We start from the raw sequence: 24,987 nt of genomic DNA on the forward strand, positions 1-24,987 counted from the left end.
TATAACATTCATCTCGAAAATACTGTGCACAAATTTATTTATGTAAAATTGTTATATACAAATTGATAGACGCATAATGACATTTGTCGATAATAAATCAAACTTCTCGCACGAGAAATAATTTCGTTTTCGCGATTAAAAGAATGATGTATCGAGATATCCAAGTATGATACATAATTAATTTAAAAAGTTAAAACTATTCCATTATACTATTCATAATTGCAGTGAATCCGCCCATTGTAAATGACGTTGTAAGAGATCCATGCATACCGTCGCCTTGCGGCGCATTTTCTGAATGTCGCGATATAGGAGGAGTACCATCGTGTTCTTGTTTGCCAACGTACAAAGGCAGTCCGCCAAATTGCAAACCAGAATGCACGATCAATGCAGAATGTCCGGCCAACATGGCTTGCATGCGACAAAAATGTAGAGATCCCTGTCCAGGTTTATGCGGCGTAATGGCTGAATGTAGCGTCGTGAATCACGTGCCGATTTGTTCATGTTTACCCGATTATACCGGCGATCCTTTCGTCCAGTGTTCCATCAATTCATGTAAGATTCTCTATTTAGGAATATATAATTTTAATATTTTGTTATATATATATAGATATAATATTTGGTCCTCTTTTCTCACGCGACATTATTATAGTTCCTATTCAGTTGTCTAAACCGGACCCATGCACACCTTCGCCTTGCGGACCTAATACCCAGTGTAACGGAGGAATTTGCACTTGCATAACAGAATATTTCGGAGACCCGTACAGTGGCTGTCGCCCAGAATGCGTATTGAACAATGATTGCCCGAACACGCAGGCATGCGTGCGAAACAAATGCGTGGATCCTTGTCCAGGCGTTTGTGGCCAAAATGCAATGTGCAATGTATACAACCATGTTCCCATGTGTACTTGTCCTGCAGGAATGATGGGAAATGCTTTTGTCTTGTGTTCTCCCGTTCCAGGTATTTTTTGAAAGAATTCTATGGAATATACATATAAAGCAATTGCCTTATCAACATATTTACGATCTTTAATCTTTATCTAAAATTTATAATGCATCAAACTTTTTCTCTTCAATATTTACCCTAATTAAAGTCTCTTCTGATCGTGTTGTAGCACCTCCCGTTAGCAATCCATGTAATCCGTCTCCATGCGGTCCGAACAGTCAATGCAGACAAAATAACATGCAGGCCGTATGTAGTTGCATAAGCGGATTTATCGGAGCGCCTCCGACATGTAGGCCCGAATGCGTGATCAGTTCAGATTGTCCGAAGAACGAGGCGTGTACCAATCAAAAGTGTCGGGACCCTTGCCCAGGAAGTTGCGGACGCAACGCAATTTGCAATGTCATTAATCACAATCCCGTTTGTGTTTGTCGTCCTGGAATGACCGGGGATCCATTTATTAACTGTTTCCCACTTCGTAAGAAATATTCTTTCAAAGATATATTTTTAAATATTAACTTTTCAAATTATTCTTTGCAATTTATATTTTATATGTCTATTTCGAATATAGCGTCAATATGTTTTAATATGTTGTCGCGCGATATCAGTTAATTAATCGCTATATATTTAAAGCTGAGGATCCATTACCCGTGCTCAATCCCTGTCAACCGTCACCGTGTGGACCAAACGCGCAATGTCAAGTGATCAATGATCAACCCTCTTGCTCGTGTTCGCAAGACTTTGTCGGCTCACCCCCGAACTGCCGGTACGAATGCATCAGCAATAGCGAATGCTCGAATAAAATGGCCTGCATCAATCAAAAATGTCGCGATCCATGCGTCAACGCATGCGGAATCAATGCCGTTTGCAATGTTGTTAGCCACACGCCGATGTGCGCGTGTTCACCCGGTTATACCGGCGATCCGTTCACGCAGTGCTCTCCCGAACGATGTAAGAAAATTATTGAATTTGTCCAACTATAATATTTAAAGAACCAAATATTCTTTTTTCTATTAAGGCTCCTGGGTCCTCGCCGCGGTCATGTTAGATTGTGACGTCAGAGGCGAGAAAGCACACGCTGAAAATTCTTAGATGCCATTTTTAAATGGAAAGATATTTCGATGCTTTACTACTTCAGATAGCTCCAGCACACCTTTAAAATATCTCGAAAACTATTCTTTTCCCTTGAGAGTCAATCAACAATCGTAAAATGATCGTGATATCAGACTTTGTCATGCGGAATGACTGCGCATGTGCAAAAACCAGACTGGATCTCATTTTACAGCTGTTGATTGATTATAAAGGGACAAGGATAGTTTTCGAGATATTTCAAGAGTGTGTTAAAGCCATATCTGAAGTGCTGTTTCGAAATATCTTTTTATTTCGAAATGGGAGGAGCCAGGAGCCTTAATTCATATATTTTTTTTAAACGTCTAAAAAAAAAAAAGAAGTGTTGATATTAAATTATTACAAAATTAAAAATTATAATTCATCATTAGCTGTTTTTGCAGATAAATCTATAATCATTATTTTGCTTTCGCATATTTTAGTTGATATACAGCCTAGCGTAGCCACACCGTGCACACCATCTCCGTGTGGTGCGAATGCAATATGCAGAGTTTTGCAAAACGCCGGTTCTTGCACATGTTCGCTCGATTATGTGGGCAATCCCTATGAAGGATGTAGACCTGAGTGCACACTCAATTCTGACTGTCCATCGAATCAGGCGTGTATCGGTTTAAAATGCAAAGATCCGTGTCCAGGAACGTGCGGTCAGAACGCGCAGTGTTACGTGATCAGTCATGCACCAACTTGCACCTGTTTCGAACGATATACAGGAAATCCATTTATATACTGCAATCTTATCGCCGAATCCCGTAAGGAATTACACAAATTCTTCTATCGCGTTTTAGAGGCGATTATATGTTGCTAATACTGATTTTCTTACAGCGATTGTATCAGATAACTTTGATCCCTGTCAACCATCTCCTTGTGGACCATATAGTCAATGTAGACCAAATAACGGCCAAGCTGTTTGCTCTTGCCTTTCGAATTATATCGGTGCACCGCCTGGTTGCAGACCCGAATGCACGGTTAGCACGGAATGTGCGACAAATCGTGCTTGCGAAAATAACAAGTGCATCGATCCTTGTCCAAATTCGTGCGGTCAGGGAACGACATGTAGAGTCGTGAATCATAGTCCAATATGCATGTGCAAATCCGGATACAGCGGTGATCCATTCATCCGCTGCACATTTATACCACGTAAGCGGTGCAAAGTTTTAGAAACATTCTAATTTTTATTTTTCATATTTTAGGAAAATATTTAATATTTTAATGCGTCATTTTTCTTAGATATAATAATTGTCTTTGAACTAAATAACTTGTCTTTTATTTCATTTTACGATTTTATTTATTCATTATTTCATTTTATGATTTCAAGTTTTGATTAGATTATATCTTTGGAAAAATTAAATTAAAATGTCACAGAGGAGATTCTACATTTTTACTTAAAAAATACTTTCATAATTAAATTTTATTTTTAAACACTTTTTTAATAATTTTATCTTGAGATTTTTCTTTCAATTTTAGCTACTCCATTAAGTCTACCCTCGGACCCTTGTATACCTTCTCCGTGCGGACCCAATTCGCAATGTCGCAATGTCAATGGTTATCCATCTTGTTCTTGTATGATTAATTACATTGGTGTTCCGCCAAACTGTCGTCCCGAATGCATCATTCCTGCCGACTGCCCGAGCAATCGGGCTTGCATTCGCGAGAAATGTCAAGATCCCTGTCCAGGTTCTTGCGGTCTGAATGCCGATTGTATCGTTCACAATCACATTCCAATCTGCAGATGTATAGAGAGTTATACTGGCGATCCGTTTATCGGTTGTCAACCTTCACCAATCAGTAAGTTACGCTGAAATCTCCTTAATTAATTAAAAAAATTCTATTTATACTTTAACACACGTGATTTAAACTGATAATATTGTTACGATATAGACGACGTACCAGTGCAGAAACCCGATCCATGCAGTCAATCACCCTGCGGGCCAAATGCTCGATGCAACAACGGCATATGTACTTGTTTACCTGAATATTTCGGTGATCCATATATAGGCTGTAGACCAGAATGCATACTCAGTGCGGATTGTCCCGTCGGTAGAGCGTGTATACGAAATAAATGCGTAGATCCCTGTCCAGGTACTTGTGGACAAAACAGTTTATGCAACGTGATAAATCACACACCGATGTGCAGCTGCCCTTCCGGTACCACCGGAAATGCGTTCATTTCTTGCGATGTAATGAAAGGTATAATATTTAAAACGAAAGAAATATCCGATTTATATAAATATATTATATATTATATATTATATTATATATTATATATTATATATTATATTATATATAAATATATTATATATTATATATTATATTATATATAAATATATTATATAAATATATTTATATAAATCGGATATTTTTTTATATATAAATTTATATCGAAGATACGAGCTAATATTACTTTCTCGTGTAGTTTCGCCCGTGACAAGACCGTGCAGTCCGAATCCCTGCGGTCCAAACAGCATATGTCGCGAATTAAACGGACAGGCCGTGTGCACGTGCGCGCCAGAATTCCTCGGATCGCCACCTTTGTGTAGACCCGAATGTACCCTCAGCTCCGATTGTCGGCCAAACGAAGCTTGCACTAATCAGAGATGCAAAGATCCTTGCCCCGGTACATGCGGCATTCAAGCGAGATGCGTAGTCATCAACCATAATCCTGTGTGCTCGTGTCCTGAACGCTACACAGGCGATCCGTTCGTCAGATGCGAATACGTCACAAGTAAATATAACGCAAAGGCAATAAGAAGCATAAATCCGCCAGCCACCTACTAAAGCAGAAATGTATTGTTGTACTCTAGAGCCAGTAGCGCCTGCTATAAGCCCTTGTCAACCCTCGCCCTGCGGTCCGTACGCTCAGTGCCAAGTCATTAACGATTTGCCGTCCTGTTCGTGCCTACCCGAGTACAGAGGCTCGCCTCCGTATTGCCGACCCGAATGCGTCTCCAATTCCGAATGTCCTGGTCATCAGAGTTGCGTGCGGCAAAAGTGCATAGATCCTTGCCCAGGTCTATGTGGAGAGAATGCGGAGTGCCACGTGGTGCAACATATACCTCATTGCGTCTGCTCCTACGGTCTCACCGGTGACCCGTACACACGTTGCTCGGTGATATCTCGTAAGAGAAACCTTCAAGAGCTTAATCAGTCGTATATTTTTGTTCTTTCGACGTCGCTTAATTTTTTCTGCCCTTTTGCGCTGTTTTAGCATACGAGCAAGAAGCGGAACCAGAACAGTCGCCCTGCGCGAACTTTGAATGCGGCACGAACGCGATATGTAGAGAGCGAGACGGCATCGCAATTTGTCAGTGTACGTCTAATTACGCTGGCAATCCGTATTTAGCGTGCCGACCCGAATGCGTTATTAATCCCGACTGTCCATCCAACTTGATGTGCGTGAGAAATAAGTGCGTCAATCCCTGCGCCGGCGTGTGCGGTCAAAACGCCGAGTGCTCGGTTGTCAATCATCAACCGATGTGCACATGTCTCCCCGGATATACTGGAGATCCCTTTGCTTATTGTTCCGCGAATAGTAAGTGTCGCCAATCTCACACAGCTCTAATTTCGTTTAGCGAGACCCCTTTCTACGATGTAATTGTCTTGAACATTAGTTTCTTATTAGTCTTGAAGTTTGAATATGTATTAAAATTAAAATGAGACTCATTCTTTACATATAGTAGAAATTAATTTTTAGTTTTTATTTTACACAAAATTTTAACTTTATATTCGATTTGTGAGAAAGAAAATTGGAAATATAAAAAGAGTTTCTTACATTTGTTTAAATTACTACTATTTTATATGATTTAAAATTTATTATTTGCAATATTGTTATATTTTTCAAAAAAAATAATATTCATGTTATTGAAAAAATTTTGATAATTAATTAATTAATTTTATTATAAAAGGAATACAAAGGATTTTATTAATCTCAATTAATTGCTGATAATTTTATAAATTAATAGAATTGCTTATATAGAGAGGTTTTTAAAAAATCTGTTTTGGAAATGTATACATATATATTCTTACCTGCATATTAATCCGTTAAATTTTTCCCAGAAATAATCCTAGATGAAAACGTTTGCGCCCCGTCACCCTGTGGACCCAACAGCAAATGCAAAGAAGTATCCGGACAGGCAGTCTGCTCATGCCTGCCGACATACGTTGGGTCTCCACCTGCGTGTAGACCCGAATGTATCGCTAGCTCAGAATGTTCCCCGCAATTAGCGTGCAAGGACTACAAATGTGTGAATCCCTGCCCAAGCCCATGCGGACTCAATACCAATTGCGTGGTCGTTAATCACAGCCCCATCTGCAGTTGTATGCCCAGTTACAGCGGAGATCCGTTCACCATATGCACGTTAATTCCACGTAAGATGACGCATCGAATACATGAAGAGTTTTACATTTCTTAAGGCTCCTAGGTTCTTGTCGCGGTCATGTTAGATTGTGACGTCAGAGGCGTGAAAGCACTAAATATTCATTAGATGCCATTTCGAAATTAGCTATTTCGATGAAACAGCACTTCAGATGCTTTAGCACACTTTCAAAATACCTCGAAAACTATTCTTTTCCCTTGATAGTCAATCAACAACCGTAAAATGATCGTGATATCAGACTTTGTCATGCGGACTGACAAGCATGTGCAAAGACCAGACGGACTGGGCCTCACATTACAGTCATTTTACAGCTGTTGATTGATTATAAAGGGAAAACAGGGTGTATACTTCCGGAAAAAATCTTGAAAACTTGATATTCTCAGGAAATTTTGTTTTATTTTGAAAAATCCGGGAATTCTCATGGAATTTGATTGGCATTCAGGGAATTAAAAAAAATTGCTTTTTTGTTAATTTTACTCTTATTTACTTAAGAAACGGATGTCTAACATATTTTTGCTATATTTAAGTTGTTTTTTAAATATGATTTTTTTTAATTGAAGATCTATTTTTCAAGATATCAAGATCTTATGTAAGTTTCATAGAAAATTGTTCAATTTTTTCAATAAGTAATACTTAAATAAATTAGTACTCCTTAGTTATTATTTAATAAATAAATAAATAATAATTTAATAAATAATTTATTTAAATAAATTAGTATTCCTTAAGACATTTATACTAAATTATTTTTTGTTTTATATATTTATCTTATATTTTTAGTGTTTAGATATAGTGATATAATCGCACTTATTGTCCAAATTAATTTATATTAATTTATGTCTAAATTAATTAATTAATAAATCAATATTAAATGCTAGAAAAATTGTACTTGATAACTTTGGAATTATGTGAATAGAAAACATTATCTAGAAAGCGCATTCAACAAAGAAACTTAATTTAAAGAGTTGCATCTACAAATTTTCTTCTTTTACCTGGAATTTTAAACGAAAATATCTGAAAGATCAGGGAATTGTCAGGGAAATTTTTTACAAAATTAGAGTAGACACCCTGGAAAAGGATAGTTTTCGAGGTATTTTAAGAGTGTGCTAAAGCCATCTGAAGTGCTGTTTTATCGAAATATCTTTTCATTTAAAAATGGCACCTAAGAATTTTTAGCGTGTTTTCTCGCCTCTAACGTCACAAATCCAACATGGTCGATGAGGAACCAGGAGCCTTAACCCAATCACTGTGTATTATCTGTCCTTTATATGTATCACACAAGGCAGTCGTCATCAACCGTAATTCCGAATATCTTTCAGCTATGACGCCACCGCTAATAGAAAGAGATCCATGCGTGCCGTCCCCGTGCGGTAGTTTCTCCCAGTGCAGAAATATCGGCGGTTCTCCTGCGTGTACCTGCTTGGAAAATTACCTAGGTCAGCCGCCTAATTGCAGGCCCGAGTGTACTATACACTCGGAGTGTTCGAACGATAAAGCCTGCATCAACATGAAGTGCGTGGATCCGTGTCCCGGCTCGTGCGGCACCAATGCTCTATGTTCCGTCATTAATCACCTTCCCACGTGCAGATGCCCCGAAGGGTACACCGGAAATACATTTATCCTCTGCGAGATTATAGCGACACGTAAGCCATCACGAGTCCATCCAGTATGCCACGTATCTCGAAACTGGCTCGAAGCCACAATTCGAGCTCGTTTGATCCCGTCTATCGTCAGTATATCATTATATATTTTGCAGCAATCCCATCTCCAGTCGAAGACGCCTGCGTACCTTCACCCTGCGGTTCCAACGCGGAATGCTCGAACGGTGTTTGTAACTGTATAACGGAATTCCGAGGAGATCCATATGTAGGTTGCAGACCGGAATGCGTTTTAAATGCCGACTGTCCCCGCGACAGAGCGTGCATGCGTAATAAATGTCTGGACCCGTGTCCCGGAGCTTGCGCCCTTAACGCTGTGTGCACGGTGATCAGTTACGTTCCCATGTGCAGTTGCCCTGGAAATATGACCGGAAATGCGTTCAGCCAATGCACACCTTTACAAGGTACATGAAGATCTGATCCCGTTATTTCGTGATGAAAATCGCTTTCTGATTCGACGCAAAATTATGCAAGGCACACTCTTTTGCAATCGATTTCCGGAGATTCAAAGCTCGTTATTTTTATGTATCAGATATGCCACCCACTAATCCATGCGTCCCTTCGCCCTGTGGACCCAACAGCGAATGTCGCGTTATAAACAATCAAGCTGTCTGTTCCTGCGTAAGAGGATATCTAGGTAGCCCCCCAACCTGCAGACCTGAATGCATAGTCAGCACGGATTGTCCGCAGAATGAGGCTTGTAGCAACCAGAAGTGTACGAACCCTTGTCCAGGAAGTTGCGGATTAAATGCCTTGTGTCACGTAGTAAATCATAATCCGATTTGCGTTTGCCCTCCTCTTCAAACGGGCGATCCTTTTGTTAGATGTTACCAAACACGTAAGTACGCTTAAACTACGTGTTTACGATCGCTGTAATCCCGTGGAATTTTGAAGAAAAGGACCTCGCACAAAATACATAGGATTTTGGCTCTCATTGTCAGTGGAATTGGCTGAATTTTTGATATGTTATAGTTTGACATTCTGATCAAAAGATGTAATATGATGTAAATCAGTAACCATCTATTTAGCTTTTTGAACCTGTTACATTTTTTTTCAGCAGATCATAAGCTACAACATATGAGAAAACCAGCTGATTTTACTTTTATATGATTAGTATGGGATTTTTGAACTTATATAAAATCCTAGATCAAATTGAATCCCAGTAAAATCAGCTGATTCTCTCACATGTTGTAACTATGACTTGCTGAACAAAAAATAAGTTCATAGCTAAATAATAGATGGTTAGTGAGATTTACAGCCAGTCAAACACGAAAAATTAGGACTTTGCGAGTTGTTTGATTGGTTGTAACTCAGTAACTATCCATTATTACATCTTTTGATCAGAATGTCTTAAACTACAACATGTCAAAAATTCAACCAATTCCACTGAGAGCCAAAATTCTATGTATTCTGTGCGAGGTCCTTTTCGCTGTCTTTTCTTTTCTTGTAAATCGAATTTTGCAACTTTTAGCTCAAGAACCATCGTTACCTCCTTCGCCATGTAAACCAAATCCCTGCGGTCCGAATTCGCATTGTCAAGCGCGCGATGACAGATCCGAATGCACATGTTTACCCCGTTTCATCGGCAGCCCGCCTTTGTGTAGAGTGGAATGCGCCAGTAATAGCGAGTGCGCTAATCACTTGGCTTGTATCAATCAAAAATGTCAGAATCCGTGCATTGGTGCTTGCGGCGCGAATGCTAATTGTCACGTTGTCAGTCATACCCCGATGTGTTCTTGCGTGGACGGTTTCACCGGTGATCCATTCACGCAATGCGTCTTCAGAGAACGTAAGTACCATTTAGGAATTAAAATTGATATAATTTCGGTGACTTGACAGACTTTCGATGTTGTAGATACAAAAGGACACATCTTATATTAATTCCGAATAAATATAGAAGTCATTTTTCTGTGTCTACAGTATTGAAATCATCGAAATTATACCGATTTGGTTTATAGGAATCTGGTTTATAGGGTTGGAAAAGTTATTTTATAAAAATAGTTTGTTACTGTTATTTTTCCATTAACGAGTCGTAATAATTTTCACTACTTTTAACGTTATTACAAGACCAAGATTATTTCAATATTGATATAAAGTATAATAATTTTGAATACTAATATAATAAATATTTTCATTAAAAAAACTTATTTAAGAAACATTACAAAAAAAATTTTTTTTCAATCCAAATTCTGTAAATGTAAATACTCTTTTTTTAAAAATAGATTTAATATAAAATCATAGGTTCGAAAAGTAACTGTTGAATTCTTTATTCATTCTCGAAAAATGCTACAAAAGTTAATTTTAACTTGCATATTGCAAGTATGCATTACTTTCCAACCCTTTATACAGAGACGTTTCTTTGTTTTCACGAATTCCATTGCTCACTGACGTCATCTTTTAGCCACGCCATTGTCATCTGCACCGCTTGATCCCTGTAGCCCCTCTCCTTGCGGCTCCAATGCAGTATGCAAGGAATTCAACGGTGCCGGTTCATGTACATGTATACCGAATTACGTCGGTAATCCTTACGAAGGATGCAGACCGGAATGCGTCCTGAATTCGGATTGCCCTGCCAATCTGGCTTGCATAAATACGAAATGTAGAGATCCGTGTCCGGGATCGTGCGGACGCAACGCATTATGTCAAGTAATCAATCACTTGCCGGTGTGCAGTTGTTATCCCAGATACACTGGCAACGCTTTCTTATATTGCAGCCCGATAGAAATAGGTGGGATATGTGAAATTTCTTACCGCACAATTTTTTAATCAGTTACAAGAGATAATTATTTAATCGGAGAATGTACTATACCATTTTTTTAGAAGGAGACGATGCTGTAATTACTAATCCCTGCGAACCATCACCTTGCGGACTTAACAGCTTGTGTCGCGTGGTGGATCGTACAAGTGTCTGTACTTGTTTACCCTCCTTTTTGGGCAGCCCGCCAAACTGTCGCCCCGAATGCACCGTCAGCGCCGAATGCGCCTTCAATTTGGCATGCATCTCGAATAAATGTAGCGATCCCTGCCGCGGTTCTAGATTGTGCGGTTCTAATACGAGATGTCAAACGATCAATCATAATCCCATATGTTCCTGCTCGCCTGGTTTTACTGGCGATCCATTCATTGCCTGCTTTGAAATACGTAAGGGAATCAAAATTTTTTCTAGCTTTGTCTCAAGATAAGATATTAGACATATCTTTCGGTCTCTTGTGAATATTTAAGTCTTCTCTATTAAATTACTTATGTTTATTTAAGGCTTCTAGTTCTCGCCGTGGTCATGTTAGATCGTGACGTCAGAGGCGAGAAAAAGCACACGCTGAAAATTCTTAGATGTTATTTTTGAAAAGATTTCGATTTAAATGAAAATATTTCGATGAAATACTACTTTAGATAGCTTCAGCACACCTTTAAAATAATTTAAACCTTTAACCTTTAAAATCGAGAACTATTCTTACCCTTGACAGTCAATCAACAACCGTAAAATGATCGTGATATCAGATCATCTGTCATGCGGAATGACTAGACGGACTGGACCTCATATTACAGTCATTTTACAGCTGTTGATTGATTATAAAGGGAAAAGGATACATAGAATTTTCTCTTAGAATTTATCCTGAAAATCATGGTAATCGTGGGACAATATGGTATGGAAAGAATTTTATGAGAATTTCTCTCATTAATATTTATCACAATAAAAATAATATCTATTATTATTATAATAAAATATAAAATATGTTTAATTAATTTTACTATGCAGTTTAGTAAAATTAATCAAACATGTTTTATATTTTATACTCGTAAAATTCTCATAAGATTATCATGATTTTCGAGGTAAATTCTAAGAGAAAATTCTTTCAGTTTAATTTTCGAGTAATATTCGATAATTTTAAGAGTGCGCTAAAGCCATCTGAAATGCTGTTTCATCGAAATATCTTTTCATTTAAAAATGGCATCTAAGAATTTTTAGCGTGTGTTTTCTCTGACGTCACAATTCCAACATGGTCGAAGCGAGAAGCCAGGAGGCTTAATTAGAAAAATTACGTTGAAATTTGATTGAAGGCACTCGAGAGCTCGCGAATATAAAATCATAACAGACATATTTTTATCTCCATAGCTAAAGATGAAGAGTTTCGTCCACTTGTGAATCCTTGCGTACCTTCACCCTGCGGACCCTTCTCGGAATGTCGTGACATTCGCGGTCAAGCATCGTGCGCTTGTTTATCGACGTACATAGGACAACCACCCAACTGCAGGCCTGAATGTTCAATTGCTTCAGAATGCCCGACTAATCAGGCTTGTATACAGAGGAAATGTCGAAATCCCTGCGATGGAGTGTGCGGTGTAGATGCAACTTGTAGCGTTCATCGTCACACACCCGTATGTTCTTGTCTCACTGGATACACCGGGGATCCATTCGTAGTGTGTAGACCAATTCCCGAGGAAGGTAAGATTTAATCAGTAAAAAATGATACATCAACATGTATTAGAGAAGTGAATAAATTTGATAATTTGATAAATGTCTCGCACATTTGAAAACACTTGAGTTCATCGCAAATTGAATGCTAAAATCCGTGTCCCTTAGATACAACGCTCAAACCAACGGATCCATGCTTAAATTGCGGCGCAAACACTCAATGCTTTAACGGCGTGTGTTCTTGCCTTCCCGAGTATCAAGGAGATCCGTACTTTGGATGTCGCCCGGAATGTATTCTGAATTCCGATTGTCCGATAGACAGTGCGTGCATTAAGAACAAGTGTCGGGATCCTTGCGATCTCGGGATCTGTGGTCTCAATGCCTTGTGCTCCGTCGGAAATCACATACCTGTGTGCACTTGCTTGCCGAAAATGTCCGGCAACGCCTTCATAATGTGCTCCCCGATGGAAGGTACTCATTCGAGCGATCAATTTCGAAACCCGTTTTCGAATCGATCGATATTAACTTTGTAATTGAATTGTTTCTCTCTCCTGATCGTCCTCCTTTTAACATTTATACAGAACCGATAACAAAAGATCCCTGCAACCCGACACCGTGTGGACCGAACAGCCAATGCCGAAGGATAAAAGATCAAGCTGTCTGTTCGTGTCTCCCTGGCTATTTGGACGCACCACCCAATTGCAGAGCCGAGTGTATTATCAGCTCCGACTGTCCCGCCAACATGGCCTGCAATAATCGGAAATGCATAGATCCCTGCCCCGGAACGTGCGGCATTAGAGCGCAGTGTACAGTTGTCAATCACAATCCGATTTGTTCTTGTCCTTCCGAGTTGACTGGTGATCCTTTCACTCAGTGCATCCCGAGACGTGAGTAACTCGAAGATGTACAATGTACTCGTAAGTCGTTGAACGATATTTGGAGAAACATTGCATTCTTTATTTTCCCAACAGCAACGGAATCTCCGATACCGATCAATCCCTGCGTCCCATCTCCGTGTGGAATTAACAGTAAATGCGAAGTTCTAAACAACGCACATTCATGCTCCTGCTTGCCAGAGTTTGTCGGCAGTCCGCCGAATTGCAGGCCGGAATGCGTTAGCAATAGCGAATGTTCCACGCACTTGGCGTGTATCAATCAGAAGTGTCGCGATCCGTGTCCAGGCTCTTGCGGTATTAATTCCGATTGTCGAGTGATAAGCCATACTCCTATGTGCATTTGCCTTACCGGATTCGAGGGAGATCCATTCGTCCTTTGCAGTCCAAAACAAAGTAAGTCCAAGTCGTGTATTCGCGTCTAGAATGATTTAGAATCACAGGATACGCCTGCAATTACAGATACTATTATTTACATTTATATATATTGTAATTATTACAGAAATTTATGTATTTTGATGCACATAGTTTATTTATTATTATATTATTATGTGTACTATTTATATTCTCAAAATTTAATGTGCAAAATTAACGCTTTGATTTCCTTTCAAGTTTGCCTTGTAGTATCAGTGATTGAAAATACATATCCGGTGGTTCTGAGATATTTAATTTATTGATGATTATATAAATCATCAATCAATCTTGATTCGAGAGCATATCTGAATACATACGTGATATTTTTATAGGCGATGTTGTAAATGCCGTAAAACCAACACCTTGTATTCCGTCTCCCTGCGGCTTTAATGCGATATGTCGCGAATTAAACGGCGTTGGTTCTTGCACATGTATGTCGGATTATACAGGAAATCCATACGAAGGCTGCAGACCCGAGTGCACGATAAATTCCGATTGTACCGCAGATCGCGCATGTATCGGATCGAAGTGTCAAAATCCTTGTCCAGGTTTCTGTGGGTACAATGCAATTTGTCAAGTAGTGAATCACGTGCCGTTGTGCACATGTCAACCTGGATACAGCGGCAATCCGTTTGTCTCTTGTAACAGAATTGTACTAGATACGAGTAAGTGATTTTTTTTAGAGACGCGCAGGAAACTTCTAGTTTGATACAGTCTAATAATTTTAGTTTGACTTTTGAAACTAATAATCCTGCAATTAATTACAATGCAACATCTATACAGGATAAATTTCGCAAACAATTAAGTAAATTATAAATTGATAATTTTTAATAGTTTTATTAATTTATAATTTTTTTTAGCGGTAGAACAACATAATCCGTGCAGCTTCTCTCCCTGTGGACTTAACAGTCAGTGTCGTGAATTAAACGGCCAAGCAATATGCTCCTGTTTACCTACGTTTGTCGGAACCCCGCCAAACTGTCGTGCGGAATGCACTGTCAGCTCCGATTGTCCCGTAAATCGTGCATGTAAAAACCGCAAATGTGTCGATCCATGTCCCGGCATTTGTGGCATCAACGCGAGATGCGAAGTGATAAATCACAGCCCGATTTGTAGTTGTAATCAAGGTTTTACTGGCGATCCCTTCGTAACGTGCTTCCAAACGCGTAAGTACGCCTATAAAATACGAATTGCTTGCTTAATGCATCGTCTCGCGCGATAATTCGATTGAGAAAATCTTTAAAATAAAACCTTTCTTTCGGTTTCTCTTCCAACAAAACAAAATGTCACGCGTTCTTTAAAGTAAACGACGCTTTAATTAAAGAACGTGATGCAAAGTTTTGGACGCAGATCTAATAGAAATTATTCGTTCGCAGAGATAGACCAAGATACACCTATGACGCCACAAAATCCATGCGTTCCATCTCCCTGTGGTCCATTCGCCACTTGCCGCGATAGCGGCTACGCAAACGTGCCGACGTGCACATGCCTGGAAAATTACATTGGTAGCCCCCCGAACTGCAGGCCAGAATGTACCGTGGATTCCGAATGCAGCAGCGATCGAGCATGCTTGAGACAAAAGTGTCGAGATCCTTGCCCAGGTTCTTGCGGTATCGGAGCGCAATGTCTCGTGGTTAATCACATGGCCGTCTGTCTCTGTCCGAAGGGTTACACAGGAGATGCGTTTGTCAATTGCTTCCCGGAACCTCCCCGTAAGCTTTTATATCCTTATGGCGTTATTTTATAATATATTACCCATATAATTGAAGGGAGGAAAAAAGTATAAATTTTTTCATACATTTTTTATTATTAAGGCGTCTGGATCCTCGCCGCAGTCATGTTAGATTGTGACGTCAGAGGCAAGAAAGCACAAGCTGAAAATTCTTAGATGCCATTTTTAAATGAAAAGATATTTCGATGAAACACTATTTCAGATGGCTTTAGCACATCTTTTAAAATACCCCCCGAAAACTATTCTTTTCCCTTGACAATCAACTGTAAAATGATCGTATAGTAGATTTTGTCATGCGAAATGACTGCGCATGTGCAAAGACCAGATGGACTAGGCTCATATTACGGTCATTTTACAGCTGTTGATTGATTATAAAGGGAAAACAATAGTTTTCGAGGTATTTTATTTCATCGAAATATCTTTTAATTTCGAAATGGCATCTAAGAATTTTTAGCGTGTGTTTTCTCGCCTCTGACGTCACAATTCCAACATGGTGGGCAGGAGCCAGGAGCCTTAATTAAGCATTAATTTAACAAATTCGCGACTATATCAGTTATATAAATATATTCTAACAAATTTTGATGAAAAATGGAATATATTTTAATATTTCTACCTCAAGTGACGGTGATCGATTTTAATTAATGATATACTGAGATCTTTTAAAGTATGCAACTTATATTCTGTACCTTTAGTATTTTTTAAAAGAGCATATTTGCTCAAAGTGCGTAATGATATTTACAGCTGTACCACAAGATCCTTGTAATCCATCCCCTTGCGGAGCCAACGCAGTGTGTCGTGACGGCACGTGCACCTGTTTATCCGAGTATCAAGGTGATCCTTACACCGCATGTCGACCCGAATGCGTGCAAAATCCAGATTGCTCGCTAGACAAAGCTTGCGTCCGTAACAAGTGCTCCGACCCATGTACCGGAGTTTGCGGACAAAACGCAAAGTGCACAGTAATAAATCACACCCCGATGTGCGCTTGTCCGGATGGAATGTCCGGCAATGCATTTGCGGCGTGTTATTCAATTGTTCAAGGTAAATTTATCGATAATTGCGCGAACGTTTTTTTGTAAATATTGTTTTTTATTTATTATTTTTGTGAAAATTTTATATCGCGTCGCAAAAGATTTAATCCGCCGAGAAACGTCTTTCAACAATTTCGGCAATAACGCTCTTGCAGATGCCACCGTCATCGAGAACCCATGTAATCCGTCGCCCTGCGGTCCGAACAGTCGATGCCAGAGTTTTAATAATCAAGCGGTATGTACGTGTTTACCCGGATTTATGGGAAGTCCACCCGTGTGCAGACCTGAGTGCATAGTCAACACTGATTGCGCGTTAAACGAGGCTTGTATCAACATGAAATGCGGCAATCCCTGCCTCGGTGCTTGCGGTATTTCCGCTCGTTGCCAAGTGTTGAATCACAATCCAATCTGCAGTTGTCCACCTGTATTTACCGGCGATCCGTTCGTACGTTGCATACCGAGACGTAGGTTTCCCTCTTCTTATTAAAAAAAAATCTTCACTCATTCATATCAGTAGCGACAAACTGTATTTTTATCTTAAAGCGGAGGATGTACCAAAACCGATAAATCCGTGCCAACCTTCGCCCTGCGGCCCTAATGCTCAGTGCCAAGTCGTCAACGACTCACCGTCGTGCTCTTGCATGCCAGAGTTTGTTGGAACACCACCAAGTTGTAGGCCAGAGTGCGTCAGTAATGGCGAATGTCCAAGTCAAATGGCGTGTATCAATCGCAAATGCAGAGACCCATGTCCTGGATCTTGTCATTCCCTGGCCACTTGCAATGTCATTAATCACGTGCCGGTCTGCACCTGTCGCGATGGCTATACAGGCGATCCGTTTGTTCAATGCGCAATCGTGCTCAGTAAGTTTAGAGCTTCAATTTTTTGTAGATATTTTTGTACAATCAGTGCTCATCGAATTATAATAGAATTTTATATGTGTTATATTTTGATTTGTTTTTTAATTGATAATAATTCTATTATATTCGCGCGAGAATATTATATCAGGGTGTATACTTCCGGGAAAAACCTTGAAAATCTGGTATTCTCAGGGAATTTCGTTCAATCTTGAAAAATCAGGAAATTCTCATGGAATTTGATTAGGATTCGGGGAATTTAAAAAAAAATTATTCTTTTAATTTTATTCTTATTTAGCAACTTAAGAAACATATGTCTAACATATCTTAGCAATATTTAAGTTTTTTTTAAATGTGATTTTTTAAATTGAAGATCTATTTTTCAAGATATCAAGGTCTTATATAAGTTTTATAGAAAATTGTTCAATTTTTTAATAGATAATATTTAAATAAATTAGTCTCTATTTAATTAATAAATAATAATTTAATAAATAATTTGAATAAATGAACATTCCTTGAGACATTTATAAGAAATTATTTTATGCTCTATATTTTTATTTTTATCAGAAAATTCTCCGGGAATTTTTTTTAGAAAATTTGAGTAGACACCCTGTATATGCAATCAGAAATTGATTGTTACGGATAGGATAAAGCGTTATATTTTTTTAGGCAAACCGTCGGTACCGAGTCAACCTTGCCAACCATCCCCTTGCGGAACAAACGCCGTATGTAGAGAACAAAACGGTGTCGGTTCTTGCACGTGTTTGCCCGAATACATTGGAAATCCTTATCAAGGCTGCCGTCCCGAATGTACCATTTCTTCGGATTGTCCCGCGTATTTGGCTTGCATCGGATCCAAGTGTCAGAATCCATGTCCCGGTTCGTGCGGTGTCAATACCAATTGTCAAGTCGTCAACAATATCCCTGTCTGTACTTGCATCCCAGGCTACACCGGCAATCCGTACATAAATTGCATTTATCAGGCCCTCGACAGTAAGTAACGTTTAAAGGCGCAGTATTATAGAATGCATGATGTGATCGAGATTTTTTAATTGTGACATTACGTTATTATAGTTTCCGACGAAAAGCGTGAACCGTGCAAACCTTCCCCTTGCGGTCCCAACAGTAAATGCGTCAATAATAATGATCAAGCTGTCTGCTCGTGTTTACCCGAGTTTGTCGGAACTCCGCCGAACTGTAGACCGGAGTGCTTGGTAAATTCAGAATGCGGATCGAACCGAGCGTGTGTGAATCAAAAATGCGCAGATCCGTGTATCGGTACTTGTGGCCGCGACGCTCAGTGCAAAGTTATACATCACAGCCCAATTTGTGTGTGCGCGAACGGCTTCACGGGCGACCCGTTCATCTACTGCTTTGCAATGCCAAGTATGTTTTACAATATATATATTTTTTTTTTATAAAAATTAGAGAGCTAACGAAAAAAAATAATTAATTCGGTCAATTTTAATTTTAATCGCATCCGATTTTTCTATAGTTCCAAAACCAGAAGATCAATACCCGAAGGATCCATGCTTGCCGTCACCTTGCGGACCCAACTCCCTGTGCAGAGCTATTGGTGATGCCCCGGCGTGCAGTTGCATGCAAAATTACATCGGTGTTTCACCCAACTGTAGACCCGAGTGCTCGATAAATTCGGATTGTCCCGCCGATAAAGCTTGCATCAGAGAAAAATGTAGAGATCCTTGTCCAGGCTCGTGCGGCCTCTTTGCACGTTGCTCGGTGATCAATCATACGCCGTCCTGCGTGTGTCCTGAAGGATACACCGGCGATCCCTTCGTCAGTTGCAACACTTTGCCTCAGATACCTCGTAAGAATTTTGTTTCCCACGATGTTATTACCGTAGAAAAATTAGTGAGCACTTCGAATCGTCGCAATTCAATTTACACACAATTATTACACACATTTCAGTATCATCCCCCCCAGACCGATGTAACCCATCACCGTGCGGTCAGAATGCTCGGTGCAACGATGGAATCTGCACATGTATACCCGAATACTTTGGAGATTCGTATATCGGCTGTCGTCCGGAATGCGTCATTAATACCGATTGTCCCCGCGACAAGGCATGCATGCTCCACAAGTGTCGCGATCCTTGCGTCGGGACGTGCGGTTTTAACGCGGAATGCAATGTCATTAATCATTTGCCCATGTGCAGTTGCCTGATGAACATGACCGGCAATGCATTTGTTTCATGCACGGCTCTTCAAGGTTCGTATGCCCCAAACTCGAGTGCGATATTTCATATTTCGCCGCTTTCTAGCCCGCTCGTTTTTGAGAATCCCTCGACATAAATACGAAATAATAATTATTAAATAGATTCGATCATCGTGGAACATCAACCGTGCAGTCCATCCCCATGCGGTCCGAATAGTCACTGCCGTCCGTCGAATGGTCAGGCGATTTGCGCGTGCATCGCCGGATTTAAGGGCGCCCCGCCATCCTGCAGACCGGAATGCCTTATAAGCGCCGATTGCGCCCGCAATAGAGCCTGCAGCAATCAAAAGTGCATCAATCCGTGTCTCGGTGCGTGCGGATTAAGAGCGCAGTGTACCGTCGTGAATCACAATCCTATATGCAGCTGCCCGTCACCGTATACAGGAGACCCCTTCGTCCGATGCGTACCGCAACGTAAGACTTTCACGCAATCCGGAGATTCATGTCGTTGCGTTATATAATATCGAAATGAATCGGTAATCCCTTGTGTAAATTGCAGTGGAAGAACCAAAGCCACCGGTAAATCCCTGTCAACCCTCACCTTGCGGTCCGAACGCGGTATGTCGAGTTGTCAACGACGCCCCGTCATGCTCGTGCCAGCCGCAGTTTGTCGGAATTCCACCTAGATGCAGACCAGAGTGTATCAGTAACAGCGAATGTCCCAGTCAACAAGCTTGCATTAATCAGAAGTGCCGGGATCCTTGTCCGGGATCGTGCGGCAGGAACGCGGAATGTAGAACCGTCAGCCACACCCCGATGTGCATTTGCGCCAATGATTTTACCGGCGATCCATTCATCCAATGTAATCCCCGACCGAGTAAGTTTTCAAGAAAAGTGGCTAATATCGCGGAAAGTGCGTTCCATAATTTTTACGACACAATTCTTCATCCATAGCAAATTAAGGCTCCTGGCTCCTCACCGACCATGTTGGAATTGTGACGTCAGAGGCGAGAAAACGCACGCTAAAAATTCGGCAGCACTCTTAAAATATTTCGAAAATTATTTTTATTCCTTTATAATCAATCAACAGCTGTAAAATGACTGTAATATGAGGCCTGATCTGTATAATCTTGCATATTCGCAGTCATTCCGCATGACAAAGTATGATATCACGATTATTTTACTGTTATTTATTGATTGTCGAGGGAAAAGAATAGTTTTCGAGATATTTTAGAAGATTTTATGCTAAAGCCATCTGAAATAGTGTTTCATCGAAATATCTTTTCATTTAAAAATGGCATCTAAGAATTTTCAGCCTGTGTTTTCTTACTTCTGACATCACAGTCTAACATGACCGCGGCGAAGACCCAGGAGTCTTAAATAATGGAAACGTTGGATATATTTAATAATCGCGTTTGCTAATTATTGATAGATAATTTCGACCCTCTATTTTAGTCGATGCACCGCTTGTTCCGCTAAATCCTTGCCAACCATCACCATGTGGTGCGAATGCAATGTGCCGCGAGGTTTCCGGCTCGGCGTCCTGCATTTGTTCGTCCGACTTCTACGGAAATCCGTACGAGGGTTGTAGATCCGAGTGCGTAATCAACTCCGATTGTACGTCCAATCGAGCTTGCGTAAGAAACAAGTGTCAGGATCCGTGTCCGGGAACGTGCGGTGTCAATGCAATTTGCGAAGTTATCAATCACATACCGACGTGTAGTTGTCGGTCGAGATTCACCGGAGATCCATTCAGATACTGCGGACCCGTGCAAGATACTTGTAAGTGTACAATATCCGTCGATCACATTTACACCTTTATGTATTAACCCCCCCTCGTGATTGATCTCGCACAGCTCCAGCATTGACAGACGATCCTTGCAAGCCGTCTCCGTGCGGTCCGAATAGTCGATGTCTTAATGTAAACGGAAAAGCTAGTTGTTCGTGTCTGTCCACTTACCAAGGATCTCCTCCCGACTGCAGAGCCGAGTGTGTCGTTAGTACGGAATGTCTCATGAGCCGTGCGTGCATCAATAAGAAATGCGTCGATCCGTGTCCAGGTGTGTGCGGCATCAATGCGAAATGCGACGTCTTGTCTCACAGTCCGTTCTGCAGCTGCGGACCCGATCGGATCGGGGATCCCTTCGTCAAGTGTTTCGACATGCCCCGTAAGTCTCCGGAACTGATGTCGCGTTTTATGTACGAAAGAGCCCTGTGTGTCATTTCATCTTCTTTCAGTGACGCCTACGCCATCGATACATGTCAATCCTTGCATCCCGTCGTCCTGCGGTCCGTTTTCCACGTGTCAAGACAGGGGAGGCTATCCGTCTTGCACGTGCATGCCTAATTACATCGGATCGCCGCCCTATTGCCGTGCCGAGTGTATGATTAATTCCGATTGCACTGGCAATAAAGCCTGTATCAGAGAGAAGTGCAGAGACCCCTGCCCCGGATCCTGCGGCGTCAATGCCTTGTGTACCGTGATCAATCATACCCCAGCTTGCACATGTCCTGATGAATATACTGGCGATCCCTTCAGCAATTGTTACCCGGCACCCATGCGTAAGATTCCATCAAATTACATATATTGCTTGCGTCATTATTTTTCTAATAGAAAACAATTATCGTCACGTTTGCGTCTCCCGATACAGATATTCCTCCGGTAGCAACAGACCCGTGTAATCCGTCACCCTGTGGACTCAATGCCGAATGTCGCAACGGTATCTGCACTTGTATATCCGAGTACCGTGGCGATCCCTATCTAGAGTGTCGGCCGGAGTGTGTGCAAAATTCCGACTGTCCGTACGACAAAGCTTGCGCGAATAACAAGTGCATAAGCCCCTGCGTCGGAATTTGCGGCCAGAATGCGGAATGCGCAGTCGTCAATCACATAGCCACGTGTAGTTGCACCCAGGATTACGAAGGTGATCCGTTCACGCTCTGTAAGCGCGTGCAAAGTGAGTGTCTTTCGTTTTCTCCTCGAAAAGAAAAGCCTTATTATATTAGAAGGAACTAATTTCTCACCATCTTACGTCTCGATAGCCCGTGTCAAACCCTGCGAGCCCTCTCCTTGCGGACCCAACAGCGTCTGTCGCGAATACGGCGATCAAGCTTCCTGCTCTTGTCTATCCGGTTACTTGGGAGTCCCGCCAAGCTGCAGACCCGAATGTCTCGTTAACACCGACTGCGAGCAGAGCAAGACTTGCGTGAATACAAGATGTCGTGATCCCTGCGAAAATACCTGCGGACAGAACGCTTTGTGCGTAACGCGAAATCATAATCCTATTTGCAGCTGTCCTGCTCGACATTCCGGCGATCCGTTCGTCCATTGTTTCCCCATAAGTAAGTAATTAGTACCCTCCAGGGTACTCTAGATAATGCAGAGATGAAAGATGTCGCTTGTGATTTTTTTCAATCATCTCTGCATCATCATACATGTTTTTTCTCCTGATTTTTTGAAACGAATAATGAATTTCTTTTTTTTCATTGCCAGCAACAACGGATGTAGAACCCAGCAGGGACCCATGTTACCCCTCACCATGTGGATTGAACTCTCAATGCGCGGTATCCGCCGATAACAAACCCTCCTGCTCTTGTATAGAAACCTACGTAGGATCTCCGCCCAATTGCAGACCCGAATGCCGTGTAAACAGCGAATGTCCCACCAATCGAGCATGCATTAAGCAGAAATGCACCGATTCGTGCATTGGACTGTGCGGATTCGATGCACTGTGCCAAGTTACTTTGCACCAAGCCCGATGCACCTGTCCCGAATCATACACTGGAGACCCATTCACAATTTGCTCTAAGATAATATGTAAGAAAATCCCCGCTATCTTTACCCGTATCGATAAATTTGATAAATATCACCTATTTTGATTTCTATAAAATTCTGATCTCTTCATCTCTCATGTAAATATTATATATTGTACATAACGATGTATTTAAAATGTATCTACAAAAGAACTGCACGTCAGTTTCTTTCACATATCGATCTCTCTTGCAACATTTTCTAAATACTCGACTACTTATATACTTTACATGCGCAACATATTTTTTTTTAAATATATATAAAATATATAAACGTCCTGCACTTTTTACTGTATAGAAGGCACATATGATACATGTACAAAATATGTACATTCGTTTACTTTTATATATGTATTATATGAAAATATTTCTAAACATACGTATATTTATATTAAAACATTAACGTTATAATATCCATTTGTGTGCATGCATAAATATTGAAACACAATTGCGATTGTAGGATACTAATTGCATATTCTTACTATTATTTTAGCGACTCCAGCACCGCCGATCTTTTCGAGACCGTGCAATCCCTCGCCCTGCGGAATAAACTCGTACTGCCACGAGAGATTCGACACGGCCATCTGCGAGTGCGTACCGAATTACAGAGGCAACCCGTACCAAGGATGTCAGCCCGAATGCCTCGTCAACACTGACTGCCCGAAATCGCAAGCGTGCATAAGAACGAGGTGTCAAGATCCTTGCCCTGGTACTTGCGGTGTCGGTGCGATCTGCACGGTGTCTAATCACGTTCCGATTTGTTCCTGTCCGTCACCAACGATCGGAGATGCTTTCACGCTTTGTCAAGTTCCCGTGGAAGGTAACTTCTCTCTCATTAGTTATACTCCCGGGAAAAACCTTGAAAACCTGGTATTCTCAGGAAGTTTTGTTTTACTTTGAAAAATCAGGGAATTCTCACGGAATTTGATTGGGATTCAGGGAATTAAAAAAAAATTGCCCCTTTGATAATTTTATTCTTATTTAGCACTTAAGAAACAAATGTCTTTGCAATATTTAAGTTTTTTTTTAAATGTGATTTTTTAAATTGAAGATCTATTTTTCAAGATATCAAGATCTTATGGAAGTTTCATAGAAAATTGTTCAATTTTTTTTAATAGGTAATATTTAAATAAATTAGGACTCCTTATTTATTTAATAAATAAATAAATAATAATTTAATAAATAATTAATTGAAATTTAAATAAATTAATATTCCTTAACACGTTTATAATAAATTTTTTTTTTCTATTTTTATTTTATATTATATTCTTGCATATATTTTTAGCGTTTAGATATAGTTATATATCGCACTTATTGTCCAAATTAATTTTACAATTAATAAATCAATATTAAATGCTAGAAAAACTGCACTCTTGAACTGCACCTTTGAATCGTATGACTAGAAAACATTATATATAGAAAGCGCATGTAGCAAAGAAACTTAATTTAAAGAGTTGCATCTACAAATTTTCTTATTTTATCTGGAATTTTAAACGAAAATATCTGGAAGATCAGGGAATTCTCAGGGAAATTTTTTACAACATTTGAGTAGATCCTGTTTAATATT

General features: G+C 40.2%; 1 protein-coding gene across 5 annotated transcripts in view; it reads left to right on the top strand.

Moving 5' to 3' along the window:
• Window positions 1-24,987, top strand: part of Dpy (fibrillin-like protein dumpy) — a 119,844-nt gene that overhangs the window by 80,934 nt on the left and 13,923 nt on the right. For 2 of the 5 annotated variants that reach the window (XM_083037675.1, XM_083037677.1), the window contains 41 exons: window positions 226-552; window positions 650-958; window positions 1,113-1,418; window positions 1,574-1,891; window positions 2,491-2,817; window positions 2,891-3,205; window positions 3,533-3,853; window positions 3,947-4,255; window positions 4,482-4,790; window positions 4,870-5,184; window positions 5,274-5,597; window positions 6,122-6,433; window positions 7,758-8,081; window positions 8,195-8,500; window positions 8,629-8,934; window positions 9,568-9,885; window positions 10,498-10,824; window positions 10,917-11,237; window positions 12,211-12,540; window positions 12,679-12,981; window positions 13,092-13,397; window positions 13,482-13,799; window positions 14,150-14,482; window positions 14,678-14,983; window positions 15,194-15,529; window positions 16,291-16,590; window positions 16,736-17,044; window positions 17,124-17,441; window positions 18,105-18,428; window positions 18,510-18,821; window positions 18,931-19,263; window positions 19,365-19,664; window positions 19,773-20,084; window positions 20,170-20,487; window positions 21,066-21,392; window positions 21,467-21,778; window positions 21,849-22,172; window positions 22,262-22,567; window positions 22,653-22,952; window positions 23,104-23,427; window positions 23,914-24,240. In XM_083037675.1, coding sequence (XP_082893801.1) covers window positions 226-552; window positions 650-958; window positions 1,113-1,418; window positions 1,574-1,891; window positions 2,491-2,817; window positions 2,891-3,205; window positions 3,533-3,853; window positions 3,947-4,255; window positions 4,482-4,790; window positions 4,870-5,184; window positions 5,274-5,597; window positions 6,122-6,433; window positions 7,758-8,081; window positions 8,195-8,500; window positions 8,629-8,934; window positions 9,568-9,885; window positions 10,498-10,824; window positions 10,917-11,237; window positions 12,211-12,540; window positions 12,679-12,981; window positions 13,092-13,397; window positions 13,482-13,799; window positions 14,150-14,482; window positions 14,678-14,983; window positions 15,194-15,529; window positions 16,291-16,590; window positions 16,736-17,044; window positions 17,124-17,441; window positions 18,105-18,428; window positions 18,510-18,821; window positions 18,931-19,263; window positions 19,365-19,664; window positions 19,773-20,084; window positions 20,170-20,487; window positions 21,066-21,392; window positions 21,467-21,778; window positions 21,849-22,172; window positions 22,262-22,567; window positions 22,653-22,952; window positions 23,104-23,427; window positions 23,914-24,240 — 12,972 coding nt within the window. Of the gene's footprint in view, window positions 1-225; window positions 553-649; window positions 959-1,091; window positions 1,419-1,573; window positions 1,892-2,490; window positions 2,818-2,890; window positions 3,206-3,532; window positions 3,854-3,946; window positions 4,256-4,481; window positions 4,791-4,869; window positions 5,185-5,273; window positions 5,598-6,121; window positions 6,434-7,757; window positions 8,082-8,194; window positions 8,501-8,628; window positions 8,935-9,567; window positions 9,886-10,497; window positions 10,825-10,916; window positions 11,238-12,210; window positions 12,541-12,678; window positions 12,982-13,091; window positions 13,398-13,481; window positions 13,800-14,149; window positions 14,483-14,677; window positions 14,984-15,193; window positions 15,530-16,290; window positions 16,591-16,735; window positions 17,045-17,123; window positions 17,442-18,104; window positions 18,429-18,509; window positions 18,822-18,930; window positions 19,264-19,364; window positions 19,665-19,772; window positions 20,085-20,169; window positions 20,488-21,065; window positions 21,393-21,466; window positions 21,779-21,848; window positions 22,173-22,261; window positions 22,568-22,652; window positions 22,953-23,103; window positions 23,428-23,913; window positions 24,241-24,987 lie in introns of all 5 variants that reach the window. The other 3 variants (XM_083037679.1, XM_083037676.1, XM_083037678.1) reach the window with 3 other exon arrangements.

Source organism: Prenolepis imparis, unplaced genomic scaffold, assembly GCF_030444845.1.
Source record: "Prenolepis imparis isolate NDT839.2.m4 unplaced genomic scaffold, iyPreImpa1.0 SCAF_5, whole genome shotgun sequence".
Lineage (NCBI taxonomy): Eukaryota > Metazoa > Arthropoda > Insecta > Hymenoptera > Formicidae > Prenolepis > Prenolepis imparis.